The 27,756-nt window shown below is 36.7% G+C and overlaps 2 protein-coding genes across 2 annotated transcripts; both read left to right on the forward strand.

Annotated features, from left to right (window-relative positions):
• The first annotated feature begins 1,452 nt into the window (after positions 1 to 1,452).
• LOC307118712 (nectin-2) lies at positions 1,453 to 18,271 on the forward strand. The gene is made up of 9 exons (XM_079804434.1): positions 1,453 to 1,873; positions 3,698 to 4,063; positions 4,140 to 4,258; positions 4,329 to 4,479; positions 5,733 to 5,848; positions 5,966 to 6,119; positions 14,052 to 14,426; positions 17,286 to 17,388; positions 17,485 to 18,271. Exons 1-9 carry the CDS (start codon positions 1,813 to 1,815, stop codon positions 17,579 to 17,581), a joined length of 1,542 nt encoding a protein of 513 aa, XP_079660560.1. The 5' UTR covers positions 1,453 to 1,812; the 3' UTR covers positions 17,582 to 18,271.
• A 3,821-nt stretch (positions 18,272 to 22,092) lies between these two features.
• LOC307118844 (uncharacterized protein) lies at positions 22,093 to 27,650 on the forward strand. Its single transcript, XM_079804669.1, has 6 exons — positions 22,093 to 22,210; positions 22,839 to 22,958; positions 23,052 to 23,115; positions 23,277 to 23,344; positions 23,457 to 23,530; positions 26,653 to 27,650. Exons 1-6 carry the CDS (start codon positions 22,204 to 22,206, stop codon positions 27,058 to 27,060), a joined length of 741 nt encoding a protein of 246 aa, XP_079660795.1. The 5' UTR covers positions 22,093 to 22,203; the 3' UTR covers positions 27,061 to 27,650.
• The last annotated feature ends 106 nt before the right edge of the window (positions 27,651 to 27,756 follow it).

Below are 27,756 nucleotides of genomic sequence, written 5' to 3' on the forward strand. Positions count from 1 at the left end.
CGATTTTCGTGCGCGTTTATCGCCGACGTTTAACGCCTCGTGACTAAACAAAGGGCGCCAATGTGAGTGTGCACACCGACGCGCAAAACGGCAGGCGTAAAAACGTCATTTTTAAAAAAACGCCTCGGGTTTGTTTTTTAATTTTGACGCGCCGCATTAAAAACTGGCCGACCAATGAGATCAGCGCTTTTGTTTATGTGCCTGGAGCTGCTGAAGTGACAACACGACTTGGTGGCGCTCAAGCACAAAACGATCTTGCCGAAGTAGTAAGTAGACAAAGAAGAAGAAGATGAGCTGCTAATGCTGCTTGCCAGTTAACAAAAAGTAAGTGTGTGAATGGTTTTGGCCATAGACATAATATATCTGTGGTTTTGGCAAGCACGTAAATACTGTCTCTCTTCTTCTTCTGTGTGACAAGCAAGTTTCAGAAGCGTAAAGTGCCGCAGCACCACCTTGTGTACCGGGAGCGCTATCTACTGAATGTGCACGTTCACTCGGCGCTTCACCAGTGAAAATCGCTTGGGTGTGAACACTCAAGACGCGTCGAAAAACGTCACGAAAAAGGCTGGCGATAAGCGCGCTCGATATTCGTCCTGGTGTGTACAGGCCTTTAGAATGAGCCATTTCTATCTACATACACCACGGGTCCTCTTCCAGTGAAGTCGCCATTTTGCGCAGGCATGTTTCTACAGTAGCCCTAAATGGACAAACTTCTCTACAGAGCGCATGTCTGCTCTCTCCGACGACAATTTTTTTATCCTGTGTCGGCCCCCGTAGCTTCTCTATGTGCTTTCGAAAGGGAGGGGTGAGTGGTGGGTGATTGCAATTCACAACCTGACCGCTAGATGCCGCTAAAACTCACACACTGCACCTTTAAGTTGGCTTGAAAAAGCTACTGTGGTACTCAGGGCGGTTGCTATGTGGTTGCGTTGTTGTTGTTAGGGTACTCAGAGTTGATGCTAGGGTGTTGCTAGGTGGTTGCTAGGGTATTCTGGGTGGTTGCTATGCAGTTGCTATGGTGTTCTTTGTGGTTGTTATGGTACTCAGGGTGGTTGCTAGGGTGTTGCCATGCGTTTGCTAGGGTATTCTGGATGGTTGCTATGATATTTTACGGATTTTTTTTACATAGTGCAACTGAAGCTAATGCTGCCTTCACGTGCTATCGGAAATTTGATAATTCCGACTTCTGAAGTTGTGATTACGAGCTCATTGCATTCAAGTTTTAGAATGTGAGGTCGTTAATGTGCAATGTCTACCTAGGAAACTCGTAGCATGTGAAGGCAGCATAAATGTTCATGGGGTCCAGTGGGACATTTGCCATTCAGCCTGATTGTTTGACATAATCTCCACAAACAATAACATCTAATGCCAGCAGGGGCTGTACAATTTTGATGTGATTTTGAGCTTTACTGTGTGTCTGCTGTATGTGAGAAAATGTGGCCGCAGCTTGTCACACATTACATTCTGACAGGAAATCGAGGAAGACATACTGACGTACTCGAAATAAGGTCATAATTGTGTTGAAACAGTGCATTGTGCTTATCAGGACCAAACTTTATCATTTCATCCAATCTACTCTAGTCTTAAGATAATTTCTCCATTAAGCTGTTCTGTTGAAAAGAAAACTATACTTCAAACTGCTTGATTTGGCTTTTGGTTTCACTAGACTACAGAAGTCTTGCTAGACTATGAAAAGAAACCAGTTCCTGTCTCTCTGGTGGTGTAGCTCATTTCCTGTATATCTCTGCTGCTGCTGCTGCTGCTGCTGCTGTCTGTCTATCTCTTTCTGTTAAGACTGTTGGTCTCACAGATATGGAGTTTTTGATGACAGAGGCAACTTACAAACTTCTTATCATTTTATGCATGATACGAGGTAAGAGGGGCTTGTATTTCTACCTACAAAGAAAAGGTTTAATAGCTTTTTAACCGATCTGGTTATATTAGTTGTTTAAATGATGTGACACTGATCATTTTGTATTCATTTAGTCAAAAATGCATTCAAATTGCAATTAAACTAAAATGCTGGTCTCCTATGATAAGCCTGTTTTTTATTTCTGTGTTAAAATGAATGGTAAAAAGAAATGACAGAATGCTACAATTGACCTGATTTCATAATAAATACAAAAAGCATAATCTAGTATTTATTTTTCTTTAAGGAAAAAATGTTAGCAAAACTGCTTCACTGATTATTAATATTTTTTAAACTTTTGTCTGCCAAATAAAAGTTTTCTTGGTCCAAACAACAAGCAGAAACAACAACAAAAATGATAGGAAATGATATCATATAGAAGACCGCGTAAACCTTTGTGACTGTGTGGCAAGGTCAATAAATCTCTTCAAATATCTGACAATGTGATTTATCACAAGGCAAGGTTAGTTCAGGTTTTAAGATGTCATGTGGTGCAATAAAAATTGTAATGATAAAAATGAATATATATAAATAAATAAATACATACATACCACTGTAAAAAAAAAATCCCCGTAAAATTTACGGTAAAAAAACAGCAGCTGTGGTTGCTAGAACTTTACCGTAAAAAATACGGTAGCAACATTTTGGGTTTTATGGGAAAGCACTTAGTTTACTGTCTATTTTACAGTTCAAAACCGTATAATGTAAAGGTTTATATTGTAATAATTACATATGGTTGCCAGAAATTTACCGTAAAAAGTACAGTAGCAACATTTTAGGTTTTACATTAAGTCAAATTTACAGTACAGAACTGTATTTCATTGAAATAATGTTACATTTAATTGAAATAATGTTAAATTACCAACCTGAAGTACTAATATCTGTTGTGTTGATATACTGACAACCACCAAACACAGTGGTGATGAGAGTCACATGATGAATCAAAGCTTATCACAAGCCGCTTCTAGGAGGACAATACTAGTATAGATAAGGTGCACAGGGTTATTCACACAAACACTAAACACCATCATGGTACCACACATGAAATTTTAAAAATGCAATAAACATTCATTTAAAAACATTAGATGTAACATAAAACCCTAATGTACATAACTGATTAGAACAAACTAAGACGAAACAGTTATTTCAACGAAAATACATCAAATGTAAAGTGTCACGCAAAGTCAATTAACTTTTTTTCACTGTAATTTACACAATGACTTATTGTGTTATTTTCCCCTTCCAAAACCAGTAAATTTAACTGTATTTTACATTAATTTTAATGTAAGTATCACCGTATATTGTACAGAAACTTTCTGTAAACCAATTAACAGTTTTTCACCGTAGCATTTTTACAGTCTTTTACCGTTCAAATCCCGATAATTGTTTTACAGTATCTTAGAAAATATATTTTTAACAATTTTTAAATGATGATATAATATATGTTTATTTTTTATAATAAAAAGTAAATAACTTACTATTTGATGGTTAAAAGTAAAAAGAAAACTTGACTTGATGCTTTAAAACAATAAATATATAAATAAACTTTTATCTTAAAAATAATTTTTCATTTCGAAAAATATTTTAAATAATGATAAATTAAAAAAAAAAATTATATAATTTTTTAATTTTAAATATATAATAAAAAAAAAATGAATGTAATAAAATTATACTACAGATGACTGAACTTTAAAAAATTCAATAACACATTTAGAAACCAATGAACATCTTGACCAATGATGTAATCTGTAGTTTTATGAAATTATCACATGATTTATGATTTATCAGGAACGTATGGGGTGCTTATACATCATAAGGCGTCCGTAACTGCTGTGGAGGGACAGAACGTCAGCCTGCCATGCTTTGTAGAAGAGGAGAATGAAATTATAGTTATCCAGCTGGAATGGATTAAACAGCAAAAAGGAAAAAATGAGAACGATAAGAAGCTCGTGGTGGTCCATCATACAATGCCAGAATATTACTTTCAACGCGGTTTTCTTCAAACGACGAAGTTCAATTCAAAAACTGGAAAGCTGCAGGGCTCTGTCCTGACCCTGTATGAAGTTGCCACGAAAGACAGCGGAAACTATATTTGCGAAATTACTTCTTATCCTAATGGCTCGATTAAAAGAACTACAAAGCTACAGGTCACAGGTAAACTGCTTACGGCTAACATACATTCTCATACAGTCACATTTAAAAGTGAACAAGCAGCGTCTGCTAATTTCAGAGCCTCCAGCATCAGTGGAGATGTCACATCCATACGGATTCATAAAAGAGGGAGATGAAGTGAAAATAACTTGTTCAGCACGCCCTCCACCACTCCGTTATAAACTTGGACGGTCAAAGGTGAGTCAGATGTAAAAAATACACATTTATGCCACAGTCTATACTGTGATGATCTCATTCTCCTCATCAGGACAAGCTATTATGGATGGAAAGCTTGAATGGAGAGTTCATTTTACCAAACGTCACCAGAAACAACAGCGGTCTGTACGTCTGTTTACCTGAATGGGACTCATTTGGCCAGAATCAGGGTCTCAATGCCACTGTGGAACTGACTGTGAATTGTGAGTGTTTGAATTGAGAATACATAATGTTTTTGAGTTAATCTTTACCATTGTCTGTCAAATTAAAGCTTATATACACTATATTGCCAAAAGTATTGGGACACCCTTCCAAATCATTGAATTCAGGTTCACTTCCATGGCCAAAATCAAGCACCTAGGCATGCAGACGCTTCTACAAACATTTGTGAAAGAATGGGTTGCTTTCAAGAGCTCAGTGAGTTCAAGCGTGGCACCGTGATAGGTTGCCACCTGTGCAATAAGTCCATTCGTGACATTTACTCACTAATAAATATTCCACGGTCAACTGTTAGTGGTATTATAACAAAGTGGAAGCAATTGGGAACAACAGCAACTCAGCCACGATGTGGTAGGTCACGTAAAATCAGAGTGGGGTCAGCACATGCTGAGGCGCACAGTGCGCAGAAGTCGCCAACTTTCTGTCAATAGCTACAGACCTTCAAACTTTGTGTGGCCTTCAGATTAGCTCAAGAACAGTGCGTAGAGAGCTTCATGGAATGGGTTTCATTGGCCGAGCAGCTGCATCCAAGCCTTACATCACCAAGTGCAATACAAAGCATTGGATGCCGTGGTGTAAAGCACGCCGCCACTGGACTCTAGCAGTGACGAATCATGCTTCTCTGTCTGGCAATCCGATGGACGAGTCTGGGTTTGGTGGTTGCCAGGAGAACGGTACTTGCCTGACTGCATTGTGCCAAGTGTAAAGTTTGGTATAGGGAGAATTATGCTGTGGGGTTGTTTTTCAGGGATTGGGCTTGGCCCCTTAGTTTCAGTGAAAGAAACTCTTAATGCTTCAGCATACCAAGACATTTTGGACAATTTCATGCTCCCAACTTAGTGGGAAAAGTTTGTGGATGGCCCATTCCTATTTCAACATGACTGCGCACCAGTGCACAAAACGAGGTCCATAAAGACATGGATGAGCGAGTTTGGTGTGGAGGAACTTGACTGGCCTGCACAGAGTCCTGACCTCAACCCGATAGAACACCTTTGGGATTAATTAGAGTGGAGACTGCGAGCCATAAACACACTCCTAAACCTTGTGGAAAGCCTTCCCAGAAGAGTCGAAGCTGTTATAGCAGCAAAGGGTGGGCCAACTCCATATTAAACCATACGGATTAAGAATGGGATGCCATTAAAGTTCAAGTGCATGTAAAGGCAGGCATCCCAAAACTTTTGGTAATAGAGTGTATATACACAAATCCATATAAAATATTTCCTTTTTTTCCAAACAGTTCTTGATGACATTGAGTGTAACACAAGCAGCCCTTTAAATGTCAGTTTTGGTGAGGATGTGGCGATTAAGTGTATCGCAAAAGCGTCTCAGTACTTGCAATATAAGTGGATGATGGTAAGACTGTGAAATATTAAGAGATTGAAGTGAAATATTTAAGCAGTATTGATTTAAATAGATATTGTGTTGTGTATTAACTTGTTAAAAATGACAAACCCATGTGATGATTTTTAGGGTGGCACAACACTGTCTCTCTCAGACACTTTGTCTCTGACTTCCATGACATCTAACCAGTCAGGAACATACAAACTGACAGCTGTCTTTCAGGACAATCAGCTCCAGACAGACATAGAGTTTTCTATCCATGTTCTCTCAAAGCCAAGCGAAGGTAAGAAAATGCTTTTTTTTCTATAATTGCAATCATATGCCACTTTAAAATTAATAAAGTCCCAGTTTGCCCAAAGCTGATGCACACTGCAGTGCAAACAATGGAAAAACTTAAGAATAACGCCAATGGGAATTAATTATGCATTTTGGAACAGAGGTTAATTGATTAATTTCCCTCTGTTGAAGCTCCCCGGGAGTTGTTTTAGGAAAGGCTATTGGTGTTTCTGTGTGTGTCAGGTTTTGCCCACATTGTGGGAAGTAAAAATGTTCCCACAAGGATAGTAAAACCTAAAATCATCTACATTGTAAGCCGATGGGCCCCATGAGGAAAACATAAATAAACGTAATAATCTAATGAAAAGATGTTTAGGTTTATGAGTAGTGAAAAAACATCTTCATTAGCTCATTTGGGTCGTCTTGCAAGTATCATTAAGTACTTCCTCTGCCATGTCAGACTAAGGGCCAGATTTACTAACAGCTTGCGCCAGTGCAAACCCTGATAATGGCATGTAGTGAATAATTAGCGCTGAAAAGGCAGCTGACCTTATTGCATATGCCTTTGTAGGAGTTTCTTTCCCTTTTATGAGAGGAGACTATTTAAATGAATCATGCGAGGTGATTTACTAAGGTTTGCTAGTCAATTTAATGGTATTTGCGCCATTATTTACTGGCCAAAAAAGCATGTCTTAAACCAGACGCTATTATATTATATGATATTATATATGTAAGCAATAAGGTATGAGGCTGTGCTGTATGAATAAGTCACAGCTAAAGGGCGTTGTTAAGCACAATGTGAAGTACTAGCCTCGAGTACCTTATTGCTTTTATAAAACGGTTATCACACAATACAAATATTAAAGCCAAAAAAATAGGCCTTCAATGCAAGTTTCATGAAGTAAAATCACTAAAAGCCTTTTCCTCTGGAAAAAAAGATGGCGGCAAAGACTGTGTTTATGAGTGAGTCAGTTAGTAGCAAAGACTTTTATATTGAAAGGATTGACTGGCCTCACGTCGCTCTCATGGCTATCTGCTTGTCACAATCACAAAAAATGAGGTGGTTTTTCAGGCAATTCAGAAAAGGACATGTTCGCAAAACTGCAATGCAAACTTTAACAGGTCACCTGGCGTACGTAAAAGTCGATCATTCTTTACAGATGACGTGGTATGTTTGGACAGAAGACGAGAGAGTTCTTTATTACATTTACATTTATGCATTTGGCAGACGCTTTTATCCAAAGCGACTTACATTGCATTCTAGGTACACATTTGACATTTTTTGTCAATTCTAGCTTTCCCTGGGAATCGAACCCATGACCTTGGCGTTGCTAGCTCCATGCTCTACTGTTTGAGCTACAGGAAAGCTTATTAAACTCATAAAAGACAATAGAATTACAGGAATACTGGATTCTAGACAACAAAGAAATGCCACAAATGATTATGAAGACCTTGAAGCAGATATGAGGTAGAAACACCCACAAACACTTCATACGTGCCGCTCAAGTATAAGGTGATTTCCTTGACATTAATGCTTGGATAACACGCCTATGTCTCCTTCCATTAAAAATAATGGCTAGTGCGGTGGATGCACTCTAAAAAATGCTGGGTTAAAAATAACCCAAGTTGGGTTGAAAATGGACTAACCCTGCGATTAGGTTGTTTTAACCCAGCAATTGGATTGTTTATAGCAAACATTTAACCCAACCGCTGGGTTAAAACAACCCAATTGCTGGGTTAGTCCATTTTCAACCCAACTTGGGTTATTTTTAACCCAGCATTTTTGGAATGACTTATCGCGAGAGGCAAAAACATGCATAACATGCGGTTAACGGAAACGGCGTCATTTCGCAATAGTTTTTTTATCGATATCTAGAAAATATTGCAAAAGTTTTACGTAAATCTGTAATGGAAACGCGGCTAGTGTCAGAACACCCCTTAACTGTTAAAAGGACAAGATATCTCAGCGGACATTCAAACAGATTTTTATTAGGAACATTGGACTGAATAGTACCTTGAAGCGATAGTTCACCCAAAAATGAAAATTAGCCCATAATTTACTCACCCCCCAACACTGTAAAAAAAAATTGGGGGGAAAAATTGTGCAAATTGATCATTACATATTGGCCCAATAAATGACTTCCAAATAATTATCGCCATGCAAAAAGATGCATTGTACTAATCATAGCTTAAGGTCTTCACTCAAAATTAAAATTGTATATTCACCGAACATATTTAATTGTGCTCAGTCAATCTATGAAGTCGAAGTGAAAAATCCATGTTGGCTGAACAAGTCCTACGTCCGAAAAACGGTATACGCATGCGCAAAATGCACTTGAAGAAAAGCGTTCGTGTGGAGATTTCAAATGCGGATCGCGGGAGCGGCAGCGCAAGCGGAGCCGAACCAGCAGGTGCTGAAGACCGAAACAGACATTCCCAAGAGAATAGAGAGATATTCATCTCACAAAGACGTTGGTGAGTATTTAGCACTGAAATTATTCTCCAGAGTTTTGCTTTATGGCCGGGTGTGAAGTTTAAAAGACATTTTGTAGAATAACGAGTTCATGCATTCATTGGTTTCATGAGTGTGTTCTCGTTTACCACATAATTATCTAATGGTAGCCTGTAGCCAATAGTTTTATTTTCCTCATGTCTTATATGTCTAAAACAATAGGTAATAGGCTAAGGAAATTAAGTCATTTGTGTGATATGTGCGGCATGCGACTGTTGAACACGGTGCGTTTGGCGTCGGCCTCGTTCAGGACTGAAGTTATTGCCTTTTAATATCAAACACGTCAAGCTCGTGATTTTCTTATGTCCATTCATTCGTCTCATCCTCATTATATAATGAAGAAACTTCTGTTCTGTCTCTTGCCAGATGTGATGCAGGGGAGCTTTGTCATTAATGTTAGTTTTTATTTTTATAGGTTTTTAGCTTGCAGTGCCGTGTTTTCTTCACCACAACAAGACATCCTGTTATGCAGAAGACTTCTTGAATAGAGACAGAGCGTATTTAGGCCACACCGGGGGGGGGGGGGGGGGGGGCAATCCAACGCTCTCCATTGACTTTGCATTGCGGGAGGCTGCCTCATTGTCATTTCGGACTTATAACAAAAAACAGAACAATGTCTAAAAGCTGATATGTGACAAGGTGTACAGCAAACAAGCTAAAAAACACAGAAATAAGTTTTTATAAGCTGTCGACCCAAAAAAACGAGCGTTTAAGAAGATAAAAGTGGATACAGGCAATACGAAGTGAAGCTTCAGCAGGAAGAATGGGTACATTTTGGGATCCTGACACTCAGTATGCCTCAATATGTCAATATGTGTGCAGTAAACATTTTGTCACTGTTAAGTCAAATATCCAAATGTCCATTTTATATATTATATTTACTGTCGCTGATTACGTTCCCCTCTAGTCGTCGTAGTTCTCAGTGTAATATGACCCGCGCGCTCTGTCTCAATGGCCTGAATCCACTTTTTTGTACTTAAACGCTCGTTTTTTGGGTCAACAGCTTATAAAAACGTCTGGGTTTTTGCTTCTAGGTTTTGTTTAGCTTGTTTGCTGTACACCTTGTCACACATCAGCTTTTGTACATTGTTCAGTTTTTTGTTATAAGTCCGAAATGACAAAAAGGCCGCTTCACGCAATGCAAAGTCAATGGAGACGGTTTGAAGGCATCCCCCCCCCCCCCCCCCCGGTGGCCGTGGTCTTCAGATTATGACGCGTGTCGTTCTGTCTCTATGTATTCAGAGTTTTTCCTTATAAAATAAAATAAGGTATTTTCACCCAAATATCCTGTGTTGGAATGTACTTGTTAATAAAGTAATGTGATAAAATGTCAACCCTGTTGTCTGTGTTCTGTATTTTGCTTAATATATTTATGTTTTTAGTCATTTTTGTCTTTTGGGACAGTGAGAAATAAACAATTGTTACTACAATTTAAAATATTTAATTGGACCAACCACACAGTTTCACTGTAAAACATTTCTCCAATTCAAAATTTTCTAGTGACTGATCACATCTAAATGTTTTAGTTGGCCAAATTGAAAAATTTAGATGTGATCGGTCACTAGAAAATTTTAAATTGGAGAGGCCTTACATTTTTTACAGTGTTGGTAAATTACATTTTTCCATTGGCTCAACATATTATTTCTATTTGAGCCCATGTTAACAGACTGTTGCCACAATGGATAAAATTCAATTCACAGAAATTCAATTTGGCCAATTGAAAATTTTAGATGTGACCAGTCACTAGAAAATTTTGAGTTGGGAAGATTATACATTTTTTACAGTGAAGTCATCCTAGGTGTATATGACATTCTTCTTTCAGACGAATAAAATCTGAGTTATATTAAAAAGTCCAGGCTAATCCGAGCATTAGAATTGGATTTATAGTTGCTCTGTTTTTGAAGTCCATAAAAAGTGCATCTGCCCATCAAATAACTGCTCCACGTGGCTCTGGGGTGTTAATAAAGGCCTTCTGAAGCGAATCGATGCGTTTGTGTAAGAAAAATATCCATATTTAAAACTTTATCAAGTAAACTTTCGACCGACCGCCTTCCCTGTTCAATTTATGAAAAAAATGTTGAAAGTTCCCCTGCCGATCGAAAGACTAACGCGACCAGGTGCGCTCGTCATGACGTCACGTACGCATCTTGAGTTTCACTTTCAACATTCAACACTTTTCCACGGAATATGGTCGGCCGAAAGTTTACTTGATACATTTTTAAATATGAATATTTTTCTTACACAAAAGCGTCGATTCGCTTCAGAAGGCCTTTATCAGAGCTGCGTGGAGCACGTTATTTGACGGGCAGATGCACTTTTATGGACTTTAAGAGCAACTATGAATCAAATTCTAATGCTTGGATTAGCCTGGACTTTTGTAATATAACTCCGATTTTATTCATCTGAAAGAAGAATGTCATATGCACCTAGGATGACTTAGGGGTGAGTAAATTATGGGCTAATTTTCATTTTTGGGTGAACTATCCCTTTAAAGAAAATGCTAAATCTGAATGCAGGTAATACACTCAGTCACTCAATCTCTCTCTGACAACACTCCTCTACATAATAATACAGTAAGCTTCAATGAACAATACAAACGAGATCAAACATATGTTTACGTTACTAAGAGTGGTTGCTAAGGGTGTTGTGTAGGGATACACAGAACCGTTGGGTGAAGTGGTCATAGTCCTGTTTTATCATGAACAAAACAGTTATTGACCAATCAGAATCAAGAACTGGAACTAAGCGTTTTATTAATTATATTATATTATATTCACATTTATTTGTATAGCGCTTTCACAATACATAATAGTTTCAAAGCAGAAACATTCACAACATTTAGAGTGATCTGTTATCAGAGGTGAAGGTGACCAAGTTATGTATTTCAGAAATGTACATAAACAAATCACAATGGGGCAGTCGTGGCCCAATGGTTAGAGAGTTGGACTTGTAACCCGAAGGTTCAAGTCTCAGGTCCGGCAGGAATTGTCGGTGGGGGAAGTGTGAATAACCAGCGCTCTCCTCCACCCTCAATACCACGACTGAGGTGAGACCCTTGAGCAAGACACCGAACCCCCAACTGCTCCCCGGGCGCCGCAGCAATATGGCTGCCCACTGCTCCGGGTGTGTGTGTCCACTACTGTGTGTGTGCACTTGGATGGGTTAAATGCAGGGCACAAATTCCAAGTATGGGTCACCATACTTGGCCACACGTCACTTCACTTTCACTTTCAAAGTTAGCTAACCATTTAAAGGGATAGTTCACCCAAAAATGAAAATTCTGTCATTAATTACTTACCCTCATGTCGTTCGACACCCGTAAGACCTCCGTTGATCTTCGGAACACAAATGAAGATATTTTAGTTGAAATCTGATGGCTCTGAAAGGCCTCCATTGGCACAATGGCGCGGTTCACTCTCACGACCCTTAAAAGGTACTGAAGACGTCGTTACAAACTCCATCTCACTACAGTGGTTCTAAAATAACTATGAATCGGCGAGAATAGTTTTTGTGCGCAAAAAAACCTTAAATAACGACTTATATAGTGATGACGATTTCAAAACACAGCCTCATGAAGCTTCGAAGCGTTATGAATCAGTGAGTCGAATCATGATTCGAATCGCGTGTCAAACCGCCAAACTGCTGAAATTTGGCGATCCAAACTACTGATTAGACTCATTGATTCATAACGCTTCAAAGCTTCATCAGGCCGTGTTTTGAATTCGTCATCACTATATAAGTCGTTATTTAGGGTTTTTTTGCGCACAAAAACTATTCTCGCCGATTCATAAAGTTATTGTAGAACCACTGTAGTGAGATGGACTTTGTAACGACGTCTTTAGTACCTTTTAAGGGTCTTGAGAGTGAACCGTGCCATTGTGCCAATGGAGGCCTTTCAGAGCCATCAGATTTCAACTAAAATATCTTCATTTGTGTTCCGAAGATCAACGGAGGTCTTACGGGTGTCAAACAACATGAGGGTAAGTAATTAATGACAGAATTTTCATTTTTGGGTGAACTAACCCTTTAAGGCAGAAACAGCTCATTGAAGTAATGAACACGTTAACAAATGATTAGAATACCGTATATAGAAAAATTTAGCATTGGTTCAGAGTTTGCGTCATCTGAAGTCTTCACAGGAGTTGGAGTCCTCTTGAGTCATTTCTTCACAGGTGTTGGGGCATCTGAAGTCTTCATAAGAGGCTGGATCCAAACTGGAGCTGACGAACTCTCTAGTTACATCAGGATGGGCATCCCGAGATAAAACAGAAAAGCAAATGAAAAATAATTAGCATAGCTGTTCATAACATTAAGCAAAGATAATCATGTGCATTTGAGCTGATATAACTGGAGTACAAGGTTATGAGAAGCATTATATGAATTTTTGGCTAAAGAGAAGAGTCTTTAATCTAGATTTAAACTGGGAGAGCGAGTCTGAGCCCCAAACATTATCAGAAAAGGCTATTCCAGAGATTTTAGGAGTCAAATGTGAAAACGCTCTCCCTCCTTTAGTGGACTTGGATATCCTAGGTACAACCAAAAGTCCAGAGTTTTGTGACCTTAAAGGGATAGTTCACCCAAAAATGAAAATTCTGTCATCATTTACTCACCCTCATGATGTTCCAAACCTGTATGAGTTTCTTTGTTCTGCTGAACACAAAAGAAGATATTTAAAAGAATGTTTGTAACAAAGCAGATAGAACAACCATTGACTACCATAGTATTTTTTCCCTACTGTAGATAATGGTTGCTCTATCTGCTTGGTTACAAACATTCTTCCAAATATCTTCTTTTGTGTTCAGCAGAACAAATAAACTCATACAGGTTTGGAACATCATGAGTAAATGATGACAGAATTTTCATTTTTGGGTGAACTATCCCTTTATAGAGCATGATGATAGTAGAGCGATAGAAGATCAGTTAAATACACAGGAGCTAAACCATTCAGGGCCTTATTGGTCAGTAGCAATACTCTATAATTGATATGGAACTTAATATGTAACCAGTGTAGAGATGATAAAATTGGTGTTATATGATCATATTTTCTTGACCTAATAGAACTCTAGCTTGTTTATTGAGGGTGCAGGACAACCAGCTAGTAATGCGTTACAATAATCCAGTCTAGAGGTCATGAATGCATGAACTAACTTTTCTGCATCAGAAACAGATAGCGTGTTTCGTAGCTTAGCGATGTTTCTAAGGTGGAAGGCGGCTGTTTTTGTAACATATGAAATATGATTTTCGAAAGACAAGTTGCTGTCTAATATAACAGCCAGGTCTCCAACAATACATCCTTCTAAATGCAAATTGTATTCTAAGAGATTCTGTGTACAGGTTTTTGGTATATGTATTAGAAATGTTGATGAATATTTCCTAATATACATTCTTTATATATTTTTATTTCCCCTATAATGATTGCTGTTGAAGGATTGACAACACCTTCCCCAGTCGGAATCACCAAACATCTGAGGAACTTTACCTCCATGGGGATCAGCTCATGGAACACTGGTGCTATTGAGACGACAACTGAATCTGGTCACTTCCTAACCAGCACATCAAAACAAAATGCTACTATGACAAACCTACAACCCAGAAACACCAGCCACAGCACTCCTCTCACTGGCAGCTCTTCTGCTCCACCTGTTGGCAATGCATCTACATTACATGCAAGCACTGTGAAATCTACAGGCACCTCTTGTACACAAAATCAGAGCACAAGTCAAGATCCAATTACCAGAGGAAAAATAGAGACCTCTGTTATAACAAAGAAAATCATCACCACCACTGTGACAACATCGAAAGGTACAAATTACTCTTCTGAAAGTCAACATTAAATCAAAATATTTACTTTTTAATACATACACTCCCTGTACAATTTTCTGATGATGTATTATGATGAGTGCCTTCGTGACGCTTCAAAACATTAAAAGGGATAGTTCACCCAAAAATTTATATTCTGTCATTATTTACTCGCCCTCATGTCGTTTCAAACCGTAAGACTTTTGATCATCTTCTGAACACAAATGAAGATCTTTTTGTTGAAATCTGAAAGCTTTATGTCCTTCCATTGACAGCTACACAACTAGCTAACTAGCCATTTTGAGCTTTAAAAAGTTCATAAAAAGATCGTAAAACTAATACATATGAATTGAGCGGTTTAGTCCAAATTTTCTGAAGAGACATGATTGCTATATATGATTAACAGATTAAATTTAGGCTTTTATTCACATGTAAACATTCATCAACTCGCACATCAGTTGTGATAAACAAAAGCTTAAGCATGTTCACGAGAACCAATGAGGTTCATTCTCGTGTTCCGCAGCACGTTTGAGCTTCAGCAAGAACCAATGAGGTTCATTCTCGTGTTACGCAGCACGTTTGAGCTTCAGCAAGAACCAATGAGGTTCATTCTCGTGTTACGCAGCACGTTTGAGCTTCAGCAAGAACCAATGAGGTTCATTCTTGCGTTGCGCAGCACGTTTGAGCTTCAACAAGAACCAATGAGGTTCATTCTCGTGTTCCGCAGCATGTTTGAGCTTCAGCAAGAACCAATGAGGTTCATTCTCGTGTTCCGCAGCACGTTTGAGCTTCAGCAAGAACCAATGAGGTTCATTCTTGTGTTCCGCAGCACGTTTGAGCTTCTGCAAGAACCAATGAGGTTCATTCTCGTGTTCCGCAGCACGTTTGAGCTTCTGCAAGAACCAATGAGGTTTATTCTCGTGTTCCGCAGCACGTTTGAGCTTCAGCAAGAACCAATGAGGTTCATTCTCGTGTTCCGCAGCACGTTTGAGCTTCAGCAAGAACCAATGAGGTTCATTCTCGTGTTCCGCAGCACGTTTGAGCTTCAGCAAGAACCAATGAGGTTCATTCTCGTGTTCCGCAGCACGTTTGAGCTTCAGCAAGAACCAATGAGGTTCATTCTCGTGTTCCGCAGCACGTTTGAGCTTCAGCAAGAACCAGTGAGGTTCATTCTTGTGTTCCGCAGCACGTTTGAGCTTCAGCAAGAACCAATGAGGTTCATTCTTGTGTTCCGCAGCACGTTTGAGCTTCAGCAAGAACCAATGAGGTTCATTCTCGTGTTCCGCAGCACGTTTGAGCTTCTGCAAGAACCAAGGAGGTTCATTCTAAATATGTTCATCATATAAAGCGAGTCTCTTCAAGACTTTTTGAAGCGTCAAAGTGGTGTTGTATAGCTGTCGATGATGAGAGATATGGAAAGCTCTCAGATTTCATCAAAAAGTTCTTAATTTGTGTTCTGAAGATGAGCGAAATTCTTATGGGTTTGGGACGACATGAGGGTGAATAAATGATGAAAATATTTTCTTTTTTGGGTGAACTAACAATTTAAACATTTCGAACCATTGGTTTCGAGCTTGTATCAAACTCGCCAAGGCATATGTGATTTTTTCACGTTGTCATACCTTGGTTTTCGACACATTTCAAAATCGCTATATATGGCATTGCTCTGTTAAACACATGAATGTACCTAATGGTTTTAACTGATCTTAACTAATCATGTTGATTTATTTTTAAGTAATATAATGACTACTTATAAAAATTGTAATACTTTTGTGTGTATAATACAAAAAGGAAAATATTTACCTAGTCTGCCAAGCTCTGCCTAACACACATTTTACAGAACCTCCATATTTAATGGTATTTACCTAGCCTGTTTGAGGATTACACTTCATGAAAACAGCTGGTTTGTAAAAAAGTGAGGTGTTGCTGCATTTTCCACCGTTTTGACCAGAGTCTGCGGTGCTCTGAGCGTTTCAAAACAGTGAATAATTTTGCGTAGCAATTGGTTCAAATGTTCAGAGTCGATTCTTTCTTTTGCGAAACAATAACTTTATTTATTGTGCACTTTCGACTTTAAACTTTGTAGAAAATTTAAATTCACAGACTGCATGAAAGGGAATATTCGAAAAACAATGATAGGGGCACTTTAAGGATTAGGTGTGGCCATGTGGGGGTTGGGTTTTAAAAGATGGGGACCACTCAGGTAGCAGCCTCCCCACTGAATGGACCAATAAGAAGGAGGGGAGTCAAAATTTGACGGGAGTAAGATTTTGGTACAACACCAAATTCTGACCCCTCCCTGCCAAATTATTACCCCCTAAATCCCCAGTATAGGTAGGATTAGGTGTGGGGGTGGGGTTAGGATTAGGCAATCAGGTAGTGCCTTCAATGAGGGGAGTAATAATTTGGCAGGGAGTCCAAATTAGGCACAACAATGGCAATGAATCATATGCATCCGAAAATCATCCTAAAATGTAAGTTAAATCAAATCAAGTTTAAAAACATAAAAAATAAATAAAAAAAACTCTGAAATTAATCACATTACCTACATCACACATGTATTATTCTCACTGAATATTGTTTTAATCTTTCATACGTCACATTAAGGAATTCAAATCAGTCGCTAATGTTTTATATTGATTTTAAACAAATTTATTACACACAATAAAGTCATCTGATGTATTTGGCTGTAACAGGCAAACCCGCAGACACACATAAGATGCTGTTTCATTTAAAGTGATGATTGATATCAATGTGTTGTTTTCAAACAGACATGCACATGACAGTATAAACAGGATATGAATTTAGGCCAAGACCTGAGCTAATCATAAAGCTATTATTGATCTCTCATCTCTCTTTCAGATTCAAGAAGTACAGCATTTATCGCTATTCCAATTGTGTTGCTGTTGCTCGTGTTGCTCGTGTTGATTGTGCTTCTATACAGAAAACACCTGAACAAAAAAAAGTGAGACTCTGCAAAATCATCAGCACATCCACTGTCCTTTTACATAATTGCATCCTACACATTTTCAGTCCATTTATCTTACTTTTTCTTTTTCAGAATGGATATGCCACCCCCTTTCAAACCTCCTCCACCACCAGTCAAATACACATCAGTGAGGAAATATGATGTCCCCATGACTGATATTCTTGTATGAATGTGTCATGCACTTTAGTACTCACAAACCGTGGGCCACAAATATACTGACTGGAAGATTTTTGCCTAAAAGCTTCACTCAAAAAGCGATTAGTTCATGTTGTTCCAAACCCATAAGAGTTTTGTTCACTTTCAAAACACAAATGAAGCCAATTTTAATTAAACCGGAGAGATTTCTGTTCCTTCACTGAAAGTCCATGCAACAAAAAATTATGTGATCTATGGATTACTTAAATGTAATCCATGGATTACTTAAATGTAATCCATGGATTACTTAAATGTAATCCATATGAATCGAGCGGTCTTCCGAAGGAAAATGGTCACTTTAAACAAGGAATTCGATTTATTTTATGCTTTTAATTACATAAACATTGATAAACACACATATGCAGACCACATCAAACATGTTGGGAAAAAATGTTTTTTGAAGATGAATTAAACTCGTATGGGTTTAAAATGTACATTTTTGGGTGACCTAACCTTTCAACATTTCATTTTGCAAAAATATGAGATCGCGCACATTTTTTGTGTGTTTTTATGTTCTTTAAAGTACTTATTTTTTGTGTCTTTCTGAATATGTTGTATATTAAATCTGTTGCTCTTAAAAATAACTTTTATTTGTAACTTTTCAAAATGTGAAAATTGTGATTGGATGTTTAACTGTGCTTTACAAACATTAAATATATTATTGAATATCTTGAGTTTTACTTGCTTAGCTCTACTCCTACATAATAGCCATGTAAAATTTTCCCTAAAATGTGTGAATTTTCAAAAGAAAACAACTTGTGAGGGTGGGTGGAGGGGGGTCAAAAACTAGGTAAATTCCAGAAATATGAAATATGACTAGTCCCTATAGGAAACTTTAGAATTGAATCATCTATTATGTTCAATAGATCAGGGCCCGTATTCTTCAAGCTTCTAAGAATCCTCTCAGAAAGCTCCTAATTTACCTTAAAAACTTCTACTTAGGAGTCTTGGCTAAAGAGTGATTCAGGACCATCTTTTTTCCTGTTTTAGTGTACTCTCTTTCTCTCACATAATATATTTCTTCTCCCTCTTTGAGTTTCGTCCATTTTCTCCGCTACTAAAGAAACTCTTAAGCCTTTTAAAAGTCCTCGTCCATACTCCTAACACTTTTGGACCTTAAGACCTATTTTAAGTGTTAAGATGCTTTCTGAATTACTTTTTTTTTTACTAGGATTTTTTTATTTCATTTTAAGAGGAAACGCCCACCTTTCCAAGAATTGTCTTATAATTTTGTCACTAGAAGCGACTCTTTGCATTAAGATTTTTCATGAATACGCCCTGGTAGTTATTGCAATGTTGCCATTTAATATGATTACAATATAGCTGGAAAGAAGTGAGTGCTATATCAGAATCAAATACCTTTGAAATAAAGCCTACATGTTAATGTTGACCGAATGTGGTGGCTGCATGTTTTGCTAACAAAGCAAAGGCTATAGCAACTGATTGTTTCAGGCCTCATAAAACCTCAGTTTACACCTCAGATAGTCGAGACAAACCAACTGCCAAAACCACATCAAACAGTGACCAACAGAGACAGTATGTATCCTTAACCTACAGGTCTAATCACCGAAAACGAATGCAGACTCTGGTCACCATTTATTATAACATGCAATAACAGCACAGATGGTGGTTGTTTATATGGTGCTTAAAGCAAATTAGGCTGCATGGTTCTGTTTATGCTCTTAACACAAAGTAAGGCATTTTAAAACACAGTTGACCCCTGGAACAAGCCTTCATTTACCAGGAAGAGATGGAAATGAAAGGCATTTCTGATTAATGAACAGAGACATATGCCTGATAGAGAGTGTATGTGTGCTAAGACAGAGAGAAAACAAGAGAGAGAGAGAGAGAGAGCAGGGATGCTTTTTGTACAGAGTTTTGTGCATTGTGGTTCTTTGCTACAACAATTGTGACACGTTCACGCAGAGGGACGTTTCCTGCTCTCGCTATTGTGGTCGGAAATGGAAAATTCAGAAAAAAGGATTGATTGTTTTCAGTGTTTAGATCCTGCACTGTATATTCATGCATCCAATATACTATTGTACTTAATTATGTTGAGAATTATACTAATGGTGTTTGAGAAAAATAATAGTTAATTGTGAACACAAAATGTGCAAAAACAGTTTTTCATTTTCCTTTGGCTCACAGAATAAAGTGTGTGAGTCAAGTTCAATATAGCGCTTCTTTTGAAAAATTGCAGTCTAATACCTTATTATATATTATGAATATTATAATAAATTGCAATTATAAGAACACTTATGTTCATAATAAGTTTGTCTTTGATATTTTATCAATATTTAAGTTGTAAACTATAATTTGTAAATGCAGGGATTTTTTACACATTACTTTGTACAAATAAGTATAACATAGCTGCAGAGGTGGACAGTAACTAAGTACATTTATTTTAGTACTGTACTTAAGTACACTTTTTGAGTATCTACTTTACTTGAGTATTATTTAGGACGTCACTACATTTGAAAGACAAAAATCATACTTTTTACTCCACTACATTTCAAAGTCCTTGAAGGAGAAAGTCGTTTTGTGTAGCAGCTTTAAAAGTCAATGGATGATTATTTTTTTTCTTTAAAAGTTTTTTTTTTTTTCAGACAGTCTATCAGTGATCACTCTTTTAGGGTCATGTGAAGTTTCTCAACATTTTATGAACACTGATGATCAGATTATAGCAAATGGACGGCGGTTCCTCTGCGCAGTGTGTGCACCCATGGCCATACTTAGAAAGTATGTTTCAGTTTTCTGAAAAGATTAAAGATTAGTTTAGTTGGCATACACTTGCTGCATGTCTCATAAAATGTAAAAAAATGTACGGGAGAAAGAGAAGAGCAGACATGGATGAATCTGAAAGAGAGCTCAGTTCAGTCCAGTTTTCTGTGCGCACACAGAAAGTTGCCTCTCAGATGCCAGAGCATGAGTATTGAATAGAGCTCTCTTTCACGTTTTTTTCGCACTTGAACAGACAAAATGATGTCAAAATGTTCATTTTGGCGAGTATTCACGTAAACAAAGTTGATTATGTCTTAAGTGAACTTTTGTGAGAATATTGGATGTGTATCAGTGTATCGGATCCGTGCATTCGGCCTTAAAGGGACAGCAGCTTTGTAAAATGAGTTTGAAGGGTAACTTCAGTGATTTAGCATTAAGCTTTGTATCAGTAGAAACCCGGTAGTATATTCGAATTTTGGTACTTTTCCCCCTCATATCCCCCTGAGACGAGATAATTATGCATTTTATTTCTGGAAAAAATCCTCAGATGACGTAAATAACGTCATTCATAACGGAGTGGTACGGAGTTTCAACTTTTCAATGAATTCCTATGAAAGTTTAGCTTCCACATGCAATCTGATAACACGCTTACCTCAGCTCTGCTCAGCTCTGCTCAGCTCGTGATGAATGAAATTCTCATGATGAATAAAATCTGCTGCGTCTGTGACGTGACTTTCGTTCAGTTCAGTTTTTAATTGTAGTGTCTATTCTCTAACTGAACGAAATTATTGTATTACTATGAATATCAAAATGATGTTGGAGGCGGTGCCGTGGATGGCAAGTGATGAAAGTTGTCTTTCATCCACATGAGACAAAAATTTAATTTTCTGTCTTTTCTCAGTCTAGAAGGCACCAAAAATAATTTCACATTTCTACTACATAAATTACCCAGATTAAATACACATTCATCTTCCCAGTGCTGAAATGCCCCTTTAAGGTAGTCGTATGCTAGCATGTCTGATGGAGCATTGACTGGCTTAAACCACCATGATAGCATAGCGTGCATTCATACAACAATGCAACAATAATAAAATAATGTGTTGACATAAAAAGGGAAATTTACTTTTGATACTTAAGTACTTTTAAAAACAAGTACTTCTGTACTTTTACGTAAAAATCAGTTTTTGTAACTTTCACTTGTAACAGAGTAATATTTAAGTAGTACTTTTACTTTTACTCAAGTAATGGAGTTGTGTACTTTGTCCACCTCTGCACTGCTGTACAATTACATTTTCATTTAATTTTAAGGATGTAACAAAATATTCAAGATGGGGTAAAATCTTAAGAATTGGCCATTAAACCCCATATTGAACAACCACTAATCTAAATATTCAGCCCACTCAATGTTTTGAATCCCAAACGGCCCTGTTTGAATCTTTACTTTTCACCTAATTTTTAAAATAACAGCAAGATTTTGCTTACAAAACAATCAATGCAAGATTAGAAAAGTATGAGCAATACACTTTTTAATTAGAGTATGAATTCAACTGATTTTTTTCAACCTTTACAATTCTAAGAAAAGCATGTATTTGTTTTAATAAACACAAATGATAACCATATGGATCAAATGCGTTCAATGTACATTTCAATAACAGTGAGTGGTTTATGACACTACACAATGTAGACTCAGTGTGTGTCTCTTGTGATGTTTGCAACGAATAAGGTAGCCGCCACGTTTCCTGTTTGTAACCGAAAACGTCTAAAGACGATAAAAATAGCACAACTCTAGAGCACTTCTTGTTGAACATGCTCACGTAGAGGTGAAAGGTTTTATCAAACAAGGCTTTATCGGACATTTGACCCTAAAAATTCAGGATGTCAGGTAAGAGAGAAAAAAAAAATGCTTTTTCACTTGTATGTGAATGTACTCTGCTGAGGGTATTTCGAACACATTGTGTTTAAATGAAAGCTTTTTTGTTTGTCTCAGTATAGGTTATTGTATAATGGCAGACTAAAACTGCATTTTCTAATTGTATTTTTGCATGTTTTTTTTTGTTGTGGTTCTCATCATTGTTTGTTCTTGAGACTTAGAAGTGTTGAGTTGAAATTAAACACTGATATTTTAAACCTTCTTTTGAAAAATATAAAAAAAAACCAGCAAATAATTTGCACAAAACAGTGATTAATAATACAAATTCACGAACTGATTAGAGAAGTGCATTATTGATATGGGTGATAACAATTATATTGGTAGATTCATGAAATTCTTTCAGTGTTATAACATCCCCGGAAACTCAAACATCTTACAAGAATGATTTGTGATTATACACTATCTGTCTAAAGCAATTTTATGTAAATATTTAAAAATATTTATCAAAAGGTTTAAGAATTTGCAGTTTATACAGTAATAATGGATTGAACAAAATGATTATAAAAGTTTGTAATATAAATAGATAAGATGTGTAAGAATATTCATCAAATCATGACCAGTAATTTAACTCTCTCTTTAGGTTCAGAAAAATGCAGATATGAATATGTGGCTATTAGTCTGACATCTATTGGACTGCTGATATCTGTGTGTTTAAATGTTGCATTCTATTTATTAAGAAGAAAGGAAAAAAACTCTGCAGGTATGTTTATATGGTTTGACTTTTACATAAAAAAGGAATTTCAAGAAATTCATAACAACGTGAGTTCACAGTTTGTATCTTTTTTTGAATCAGCTAATGAAAACACATTTGATTATGGAGAGGAGCCATTACGTCGAGATTCACTTCAGTCTTACAGGTGATGATCAGCACATTGTTTGAATTAAATTAATATTTTATGCAAGTGTGTTTTCTGACCGACATTTAAATTTTTTTTAAAATTATAATAATATGTAATAATCTTTTTCCACAGCCTCAACCCTTTGAATCATAAATACATTTTGGTTGTGTGTTGTGCAGGTTTGAGGATGACGAGATGGAAAGACAGGAAAATCCTATTTATGGGAATATCTGTATAGAAGGAGGAGGTAGGTTTAGCTCACAAATAAACCAGTCCCTTTAAGTAATCTAATGTTTGTCTATACTTGCTAGTAATTAAGATGCCCTGATGACACTGCTATGTATTTAATGCTTGTTCAGGAGCTTTTGAAATGTCTCCGGAGGTGTGCTATGAACAAATGTCCCAGGCAAGAAAAGTAAAGCAGGGATTAAAGGTATGGTTTTCCAACAAATTACATTGAAATTGCTGAGATTTGGTCTACAGTAGAGGCCAAAAGGGGATATTTGTTTGTAATGACACTATAAATTCAATTAATCCATCAAAATATCAGTATATTTTTAAAAAATATATAATTTAAGAATGAGCAAGAGCAAAACACTAAACCTGGTTATGGTATTTATCTGACAAAATTATTTGGCAAAACAAAAAAAGGCAAAATACAGCTGCAGGTTTAATTTTGCAATGAACATAATAAAGCCTGTAAAACATGCACACAAAAAACGCATAGAAAAACACAAAGCTCACAAAAAAAAAGCATACATTGCATACAAAATATTGTTTTTGCATGCGTTCATAACTTATTTGTATGACAGCCTGGCCAAAAATGATGTCCGCACACTATCAAAAATAAAACTGTGGACTCCAAGCACAACTGCGCAATATGCTTACAAAATCTTTAACTCATTTTTAATAATATTTGGATAAATATGTCAATTTTCCTATCACTTTTGGCCACTACTTTACATTAGTATGCGTGAAATATCTTTTAAAAACAATGAATTCACCTATTAACCGTAAAAACATGGATCTTCTGTACGTTTCATCAGTGTTATCATGAAAAATGTGCACAAATCCATTCATACCGATGATTCTGCCATTTATTTAATTATTTTTACTTATGTATTTATTTATATATATATATATATATATATATATATATATATATATATATATATATATATATATATATATATATATATATATACATATACTTTACAGTATATATCCATTTTTTTCTTTGTTTATTGGTTAGTTATGTTTGGTTATTAGATGGCCAACCAGTTACAAATTGCATATTAAACTCTTAACAATATTGTAATATTTAATATGTATGATTTATTTTGCGGTTCTCTGTCTTGTTTTATGCAGCAACTATTAAATTACATAGTTTTAAAGTAATATCTGTTGCTTATCGCAATGTGTTATATTTTCAACACGTTCAAAATGAAAAAGCAGAACTTCCAGTGCCGTATTGTGTGACATTTTTCATAATCACTTCAATGGCTTGATGCATTCAATTTCAAAACATTCACAAAGGGTGCGTGAGAATGCACACACGATTAACTATTTTAAGCACGCCCTCCCACACATTTTACAGACATCAGACACGTGTGTAGAAGCAGGTCTTTTAATGAACGCAGCTGTGGTCAGAGTTCTCAGACCACTCTTCAGCAGCATGTGTGTCAAAGGCTTCATTGTTATGCCACATTAATAGCTCGCTCGCTAAACGTTCAGGTTTAAGCAGCAATAAAGGTACTTCTGCAAGATATTGAGCCATTTTTGGTAAGCTAAATTCGCTATGAAATCTAAATTAATTAAACAATTTATAATAAACACTACAATATTCCAAATATTGCAGTGTTTATTATAAATGATTTATTCGTGCACATCATTTTTTTTATTCATGTGCCCTCATAACCTTTAATCAAAAACTACGCTATTGGAGCGGCAACGATCCAATCAATTCCCAATAGAGTGCAACAGTCAGGTTCCAGAAGTAAAAGCTCATTCATTTTCTCCATAAGAAAACAGATTTCTAAACCTTTTAAACCTTAAAGACAACCCTGTGAGCTAAAAGGTTGTGTATTTGATTCTGTTGAAGTTGTAAGCCCACATTAGTTCAACTTAGTTTTAAAATAATCATGTTTAACAGTGGAATTTGTGGTGAAAAAACGACTTGAAAATTCCACCAATCAGAGTGTCACTAAAAGCAAAAGGGCCAAAACAGCTCTTTAGCTCCGCCTACTCACATGAAGCACCACAAATGATGTAATAAAGTCTCCCTATTTTTCTCAAAATACTAAAATATTTGAATATATATGCATATTTTGCTATTAACATATATAAAATCACCATTTTTAAATGAGTACACTTTAAAAAAAATATTCATAAGTTATGACAATATATGTTTTTACATTGCTTTAACTCATCAAAATAAGTTAAGCAATTTTCAATAAGAATTTAAGTCATGTATGTAATTAAAGTTGAAATGACTTAAACATCCAAGTTGACTGTACTTAAAAATGTAATGCAGCAATTTTTTTACAGTATTATTCTATCGTTTTTAATTTGATTATGCTGTTTGCAATGCTTCATGGAACTGTACACAGTCTTTGTACAATTGTATTTTGTCTGATTTTCAAAAACTTTTTTGTTTGTATTGTTATGATTCACATTGTACCTGATTGGCTTGGTTCATGGCTTATAATTCTTTAACAAAGACTTCCCTATGAAATCCCTATGGGAAAAATGAATGGAAAAAATAATGTTTCACTTGGATATATGTCACAATTGACCGTTCGCAAAGACCCAACCCCTTTAAGTTACTGTTGCTACGTCCGAAGCCATGGAACTCTCACGCCACACATCATGTTCTCACGCAGTGAAAAATATATTGCAGAGCAAAAAAGACACTGACAAGCACAGACAGACAGGGCAGAGCAGGTTATGATATGAAACATGGTCTCACCTTTAAAAATTTTAAATAAATTTAAACAATAAATACAGTTTTTTGGTTCTTGAATGTGTCGTGACTGATCGCTGTAGCGCCTCAGTTAAAGCTGCTCATCTCTTCCTTGTAGTTAATTTATAGCATCAAATAAACATGAATGAACATCGGAAGGAATCTTGTTTCAACCACGAAAAGACATCAGTACACACCGTTTTTCAAGTTTAGGTCCACCGACGTTAATCTACTAACTTCTGAATGCTTTGTCGGACAAAATAGAAAGATAAAATAAAAGATTCGGCGCTATTATTGGTCAGATCACCTGTCAGGCGAAGGATGAATTGTGAAGAAAAGACGATTGGAACTTCCGTTTCATGCTGACTTTAAAACTGTTTCCACACTAAAATCAGATATGCAAGATATCATAACGCAGGTTTACCATCTGAGACTTAGAGAAAGCTTTTTTTTACCAGTATTGCGCAACTTATTGCAAAATTCCTTTGATGGCCTTTGTTATGTTGCAATTTAACCTGAAGTGCAGCAAGTTATTTTTTCCACTGCACTGAATGTGTTAGATCATGAAAATACAGTTTGTTATTATCTCACAGGTCCAGCACGGGGATGTGTCCTACGCCTCTCTGGATCTGACTGTCAACAAGAAGCGTAAGAAAAAGAGAAAATACCAAAAACAGGCTCACCAGGCCCAGACGCACCCTCAACCCGTATCCCAGCAGAATTGCATGGACCAGGATAACGAAGAGGATATCACCCTCCCGTCCCGGAGCAGCAGCCTCATGATTTCACGTCACAGTATCTACCTCAATAGTCACCAAGTAGCCCTGGAGGCAGAAGAGAGGGAGAGGGAGAGAGAAAGAATGAAGGAAATGGAAAGAGATGATAACGCAGAGAGGGAGTTCGAGATGCGCAGAAATTGCCACGAAGGCTTTGAGTTTGATCACTCCCTCGGTAGATCAAGACAAAGTCTAAAACAGGACAGTGAACATTTTGAGAGTTAGAAAAAAACCTTTCGCATCTTAAAAGATGAAACACAGGATGCTGTCTACAGATGTGATATTTAAAGCACATAGGTCACATAGGTATAATTTCTGTCTGTGTAAAAGCATGCAGAGGAGACCACTTTCCGGTCTGAATTTGCGTCCAATCGAGACACATTTAAATAAGTTTATCACTTTAAATGTGCCTTCTTGTTTCTTGCCTTTAAAGGCTTACACTGTTGGTCTGTCATGTTGTTATATACTAAGGAGAATATGTTAACAAATATTTAATCTGCTTGTTTCTTGCTATCTTTTAGATTTTCAGGACAACAAATTAAAGTCTGTTTGTGCAAAGGATGACTCAAGTAATTTGATGTAGCCTACTTACGGCCTATGCACAGAAAATAAGGACTTATTCATATGTTATTCATATTTCTTTGAAAGCTTTGAAGAATGTCTGAAGATGTAAAAATGTACCATAAAATACCAGAACATTTATCAAGTAATTACCATGAAAATGTTTCACTTTGTTCTTCTATAAACTGTCAAATGACAGAAATTTTTTTCTTACACTCTTTAGTTACCTTTGTAAATAAAAAGGGAAAGAATTAAAAAAAGTCCTCCTTTTGCTCCTTTCACATACCGACATGAAAGACAGGAAAAATGCAACAGCACAAACGATTTCTTGCAAACTTCCGCTGCTACTAATCCTGACGT

The sequence above is a fragment of the Gobio gobio genome (assembly GCF_949357685.1).
Source record: "Gobio gobio genome assembly, chromosome: 22".
NCBI classification, from domain to species: Eukaryota; Metazoa; Chordata; class Actinopteri; order Cypriniformes; family Gobionidae; genus Gobio; species Gobio gobio.